Genomic DNA, 6445 nt, shown 5'->3' with positions numbered 1-6445 from the left:
ATTCAAGACCCCAATCTTAGTTCAAGAAACTGTTTCTAGGTTTAAGGTATTCATTCTTGAGGACAGAAAGGTATTCCTACAACAAGAACCTCACTCTCAGTGGAAGAAACTCATTCTTGGTGTAAGAAATTCATTCTTGAGGTCAGAAAGGTATTCCTATTTCAAGAACCTCGCTCTCAGTGGAAGAAACTCATTCTAGATGTAAGAAATTCATTCTTGAGGACAAAAAGGTATTCCTATTTCAAGAACCTCACTCTTAGTGCAAGAAACTCATTCTATGTGTAAGAAATTCATTCTTGAGGTCAGAAAGGTATTCCTATTTCAAGAACCTCGCTCTCAGTGGAAGAAACCCATTCTAGATGTAAGAAATTCATTATTGAGGACAGAAAGGTATTCCTATTTCAAGAACCTCACTCTTAGTGCAAGAAACTCATTCTATGTGTAAGAAATTCATTCTTGAGGTCAGAAAGGTATTCCTATTTCAAGAACCTCGCTCTTAGTGGAAGAAACTCATTCTAGATGTAAGAAATTCATTCTTGAGGACAGAAAGGTATTCCTATTTCAAGAACCTCACTCTTAGTGCAAGAAACTCATTCTAAGTGTAAGAAATTTATTCTTGAGGACAGAAGAAATAAGGAAATGTCAGTGAGGACGTAACAAATATAAACTTTTTCTTAGAATATTTTTCTCTGAATTTATTATATCTGTGACGTTCACGGGACGTTCTTTAGAACAATGAAATGGTATTTGCGTCGATTGGCGTTATTTTCCAGTCGAATGCCTTCAACGTATTGTTAGACAGACAATGTCTGACATGTGTAGTCAAACTTATGAGCGCTAATGGAGCGTGTGTGTGGCGTAGACGTTTTCGTGTCTCGCTTGCCCTGTGCTTCTTGTCATCTTCGCTATCGCTAGGGGGCGTTCTCTAGTTTGCTTTGCTTTCTTTCCTTCGTTTTGCTAATCTTTCATATCTCCGACAATAGCGGCATTGCCGGTGGGAAAGCCTCGTCGTGGAATCGTCTTGTGTGGCTCCTATGGGTTGGCGGATGGCGTCTTCCCATTGGCTAGTTGTGGTCGACCGGTCGTCGACTAAAGTTCTCGTAGGTCCGCAGGGCGGCTATTAAATCGGTTCCGGCAGGAGGCGATCCATTCACTGCTTCGTTCTAATCCTAGTCGAGAAGAACATCGCATCTACTAGCACCATGTCTGGGCGCGGCAAGGGAGGCAAGGGTCTCGGAAAGGGAGGCGCCAAGCGTCACCGTAAGGTGCTTCGCGACAACATCCAGGGCATCACCAAGCCCCTCATCCGTCGTCTGGCTCGCCGAGGCGGCGTCAAACGCATCTCCGGCCTCATCTACGAGGAGACCCGAGGTGTTCTCAAGGTCTTCCTGGAGAATGTGATCCGCGACGCGGTCACATACACCGAGCACGCCAAGCGAAAGACGGTCACCGCCATGGATGTCGTCTACGCTCTCAAACGTCAAGGCCGCACCCTGTACGGCTTTGGTGGCTAAAGGACCCGGCTGACCTATCATCGCAAGCAACCCCGGCCCTTTTCAGGGCCACCCACATGTCCAAGAAAGAGCTGTATTTTCTCACAACAAGCACGGCCCTACACACGTACACACCTGACTCGAACGATGAACATGACATACAATGATCATTCCAACCTCAAGAAACGATTGTAGTTCTTTATTTCTTTGTGTGTGAGTGGTCTTTTTTTGGTTGACGTGTTTATTTTTGGGCAGCCTGGTGTTTGTCTTTTCTGCTGAATGCATGTGAAGCGTATAACATATTTTCCTTGTAAATTGGTTGATGCCGTCGGCTTTGCTGTTTTTCTTAGTGTGCGTTTTGGCGTGGAAGGAGACATCAAAGTGAGGTGTTGTTGGGTGCGGCGGAGGGATCTTGATTTATTTGATAGTGTGTGTGTTTGTATCGTAGTTCAATACTCCATGTGTGTTGTGGATCGCTCATAGGGAAGTTTCTTTTCGACTAGCAGTAAGATTCTGACGTCTTGTCAAGCTGGTCTGAAGTAACAACGGCACGGACTTATAGTCGGAAACATCGCAGCTCACTTAGTGGAAATAGGACGAATATCTCAGGATCTGGAGGCTAGTGATCAGCCGCTTCCATCAAATTGCTTAGATTTGAATCTTCTTTTGTACAGGAACCGATCCGACATCATTTCTCATGCCAATCCCACCATAAAGTTTGAAAAGAAATAAATACAAGTTTCGCCGCGACGGACAACAGGACACAGACAAGCTGCGACGTTTCCGTCTAGGTCCGTACCATTGTTACTTCACGCCAGCTTGACAAGACGGAGGTTTCATTTGCACGTCTAACGCAGACAAGGCAAGCCAGCATGTCCGCTCCAGCATCGTCCCCCAAGAAGTCCAGGAAGCCTACGGCACCCAAGGGCCCTGCGGCTCACCCGCCCACCACTGTTATGGTTACGTCGGCCGTGGAAGCGCTCAAGGACCGTACCGGTTCTTCTCTGTCGGCCATCAAGAAGTACATTGCCGGTAACTACAAGTTCGACGTGGAGAAGAAAGTGCACTTCGTCAAGCGCGCCCTGAAATCCTTGGTGGAGAAGGGTACCCTCACCCAGGTCAAAGGAACTGGGGCGTCGGGATCCTTCAAGATCAACGTGGCAGCCAAGAAAGCCGCCGAGAAGGCTGCAAAGAAAGCCGTCAAGAAGCCGGTCAAGAAACCTGTGGCTAAGAAGGCCGCAAAACCCAAGACCACCAAGCCAAAAAAGCCAAAGGCTAAGAAGGCTACTAAGGCTACCACCCCCAAGAAGACAAAGAAACCGACTACCAAGAAGACCAAGAAATCTCCGGCCAAGAAACCCGCTGCCAAGAAACCCACAAGAAAGACTCCGGCAAAGAAGACTCCAAAGAAGGCGGCGCCTGCCAAGAAAGCGTCCAAGCCCAAGAAGAAGTGATGACCTGACCGTCGAAGTTTCTGCAAACCCCGGCCCTTTTCAGGGCCACCCACATCCTTACAAAAGAACTATGTCAATCATTAAAGTAATACATGAAATAGAATGAAAGCATCCCCCCCCCCCACACACACACAGACATACATACATACATACATACATACATACATACATACAGACAGACAGACATACACGCACCGTGACACAAAGACGCGTAGAGCACATGTATAACAACACACGCATATGCATGTTGGAAGGGAAGGGAGGGATGGGTGAACGAACATACGTACAGAAGCACACGCCCAGGTGAACAGACTAATGTTGGGAGGGATGGGTGAACGAACATACGTACAGAAGCACACGCCCAGGTGAACAGACTAATGTTAATTTCTCGCCGCAAATCAATTGATCAATCGACAACTTTATTCAGTACAAAGATGATGTCTTGTCACCACTATCCGTCTATCCGCAGCAGAGTGCGTATAAATATACACTTGTAGCCCATAGCCATTCTATTGTAGCGCTCAAGATTATCCTTGCAACATTTCCTCCGTGACCCCCAAAAGTGCCGAGCTTGCCGCTGAATATCGGATCCTGGAGACATGAAAACTGACCAATCACGAGGCCTGATTCGGACAAGACAACCAATCAGACGGCAGGGCACCGGCCAATTGAAAATCTTGGGGCATCTAATTAGCGGCTGTTATAAATTCACTCTCTACAGTCTGCCGACTAGTCTTATCGTCCTGCACTTCAGCGTAGACAAACTCCGTCCGACATGGCACGTACCAAGCAGACCGCCCGTAAGTCCACCGGTGGCAAGGCCCCCAGGAAGCAGTTGGCAACCAAGGCCGCTCGCAAGAGCGCACCGGCTACCGGTGGCGTCAAGAAACCTCACCGCTACAGGCCCGGCACCGTCGCCCTGAGGGAGATCCGCCGCTACCAGAAGTCGACGGAACTGCTCATCCGCAAGCTGCCCTTCCAGCGCCTGGTGCGAGAAATCGCCCAAGACTTCAAGACGGACCTGCGCTTCCAGAGCTCGGCGGTCATGGCTCTGCAGGAAGCAAGCGAGGCCTACCTGGTCGGTCTGTTCGAGGACACCAACCTGTGCGCTATCCACGCCAAGCGCGTTACCATCATGCCCAAGGACATCCAACTCGCCCGCCGCATCAGAGGGGAGCGCGCATAGGCTTGATCGGAGCAAGAGCAACATCAACACCGGCCCTTTTCAGGGCCACCGACATATCCCAGAAAGATCTACATCGTTCACATTTCTTTAAACGGAGATCCCGTTTCCGAGATATGGTTTAACAATTAAACTGCAAAGTTACACTGTTACACAACCCTCATCACTCGTTCTGCCCCATTCATTCATTCCTCCCTTCCATCCATCCAACCTCAGCGCCCATGCTTGCAAATACATACAAACAAACCTACCTACACCCCCCACCCCCCAAAGAAACTTGAAACGTATAGTCGTGTGTATTGCGCGTGTCGCGCACGTGCCTGACGGCCATCCACGTGTTTATTTTTCCCGGTTACCCAAATGTTGTACAGATATGTCAGCGAGCATGACACTGCCCACTTGACAGATGAAGGGAGTGATATTTCGCTCATTTCTCGTATCATTTCTCGTATCTCTTCTTTCTCACGCACATGATGTGTAACGTTGCGTATGTCTTAGCTATCAAGGTATGGCATGTGGGGTATGCAAAGTGACTGTATTAATACTAAAAATGTAAACTTTGTCTAGTCTTTGTCTAGTCTAAGCAGATGCGGTGTGTGTATGAGATACAAATGTATTAAAGTATTTTTCATTTCGTATGTATAAAACAAGTGTGAAGATGATACAGTTCCTTTGAAAGGATGTGGGTGGCCCTGAAAAGGGCCGGGGTTTAGGTATACGTCTGGAATCTACTGAGCCTTGCCGGTCTTCTTGGGCAGAAGCACAGCGTGGATGTTTGGGAGAACACCGCCCTGGGCAATGGTGACGCCCGACATCAGCTTGTTCAACTCCTCGTCGTTGCGGATGTGCCATAGAAGAATCATAACAACAAGAAAATTTATTTCGAGGTTTCTAGTCGATATGTGTGAGAAAAAACAACTTGGTCAGAGAAAAATATTCTAAGAAAAAGTTTATATTTGTTACGTCCTCACTGACATTTCCTTATTCGTTCTTATTCTTGCACACAGAATAATTTTCTTTATGGAAGATAATTTTTCTTCAACAAAGAAAAAACAAGAAAAAACAAGAATGTCTTTTTTTCTAGTGTAGTTTGTTAAAATCCCTTAACATACGTTGCACGATCGCAATTTCAGCGCGTTATAGCTATAGCCGGGCATATACCGTTCAGCATTTACCTAACTTATAACAGGCAAAAGGCTATCTAAGATCCTTGTAGATTGTTGGCTCTTTCATAGCTGTCTGGAAACAAGTCTACGACTTCAAAATCATAATGGACTACGACGAATGCCATATCGCCGGCAGTGGATACACAGGAAAGACGTTGCAAGAGTGCCTAGGGGTCATCAGTTGTGCCTAATCAATCAATCAACAAATCAACAAGTACTCGGCGAAGATAACAATCAATCAACCGCGGGCTTCAGGGCAGATGCATGACGGCTGCAAACATCCCCCCCCCATAAAAAGGCAATCCTGGTTAACCGCACATATAATTGCGTATGTATAAATATCTCCTACAGAAACTCTTCTAGAATAGTGTCGTTCCTTAGCATTCGTTCTCAGGGAGATGGCTTTGAGCTATAGGCCTGGTCATATTCACCAAACGATGGCAAACTAAAGCTAGTATAGGAAAAGTTGTACATTTGTCAACTTTTAAAACTAGAATCACATCTTTGGAAAATGAGGAAAACAAGTATTGAAATCTATATCAATTCTCTCCCTACGCATGTCCACAGTATTAAAAAGGTAAACGAGAGCACAGTATGTCTTATATGCTCACTAATTGCTCCATCAATGTTACTCGCGCTCTAAAATAAACTAAAGGCGGGAAGCTCCTAGAAATCAAGCTGAAACAGTGCATTAACCTCTGCATCTAAAAGCAGTACTTTTCAGATCGAATGGTTAATCAATCCGTGTGCAGAATGTAGACACAGAAGTGGCAACTTCCACTAAGGAAAACCTATAAAAAAATCACTTTGGAAAGTAAGGACATCGATATCGTTAGTTAGAGAATGTCCATCCATCTATCAGTCCGTCCTTTAGTCCGTCTCGTGCAGCACTCACAAAAGTATATTCGTGTCAGCTTTATGTACTCACGTACGCCTGTGGTATTACAAACACCAAATCTAACACGATTACTAATTACATGCCACTATACATAAAGGCTTGTCAAACGCTTTCGTTCCATCAATGTCATTTTGCATTACCTTGGTAGGCAAAGTCGAAGTAATCATGTCTGAATAGTGACTTAATTACACCGTGCACTATGTGTAAAAATGGTAATTCTACGCGTACTCCATACTGATAACTTACGTTGA

The 6445-nt window shown here is 45.9% G+C and overlaps 2 protein-coding genes across 2 annotated transcripts; both read left to right on the top strand.

Annotated features, from left to right (window-relative positions):
* Window positions 1–728: 728 nt before the first annotated feature.
* LOC136421588 (histone H4-like) lies at window positions 729–1880 on the top strand. The gene has a single exon (XM_066409024.1). It carries the CDS (start codon window positions 1203–1205, stop codon window positions 1512–1514), a length of 312 nt encoding a protein of 103 aa, XP_066265121.1. The 5' UTR covers window positions 729–1202; the 3' UTR covers window positions 1515–1880.
* A 485-nt stretch (window positions 1881–2365) lies between these two features.
* Window positions 2366–2947, top strand: LOC136424747 (histone H1-like). Its single transcript, XM_066413429.1, has 2 exons — window positions 2366–2521; window positions 2804–2947. The coding sequence occupies exons 1-2, from the start codon at window positions 2366–2368 to the stop codon at window positions 2945–2947; spliced, it is 300 nt and encodes a 99-aa protein (XP_066269526.1).
* The last annotated feature ends 3498 nt before the right edge of the window (window positions 2948–6445 follow it).

The sequence above is a fragment of the Branchiostoma lanceolatum genome, chromosome 1, assembly GCF_035083965.1.
Source record: "Branchiostoma lanceolatum isolate klBraLanc5 chromosome 1, klBraLanc5.hap2, whole genome shotgun sequence".
Taxonomy (NCBI): domain Eukaryota; kingdom Metazoa; phylum Chordata; class Leptocardii; order Amphioxiformes; family Branchiostomatidae; genus Branchiostoma; species Branchiostoma lanceolatum.
Note: the sequence above shows the minus strand (reverse complement) of the source record. Positions and strands in the feature narration are given on the sequence as shown.

What these genes read in the sequence shown, in the direction of transcription:
- LOC136421588 (XM_066409024.1), top strand. Translation starts at nt 1,203, where the DNA reads ATGTCTGGGCGCGGCAAGGGAGGCAAGGGTCTCGGAAAGGGAGGCGCC.
- LOC136424747 (XM_066413429.1), top strand. Translation starts at nt 2,366, where the DNA reads ATGTCCGCTCCAGCATCGTCCCCCAAGAAGTCCAGGAAGCCTACGGCA. An exon ending in CGGCCATCAAGAAGTACATT is followed by an intron (nt 2,522 to 2,803) that starts GCCGGTAACTAC and finishes ACCCCCAAGAAG; the next exon opens with ACAAAGAAACCGACTACCAA.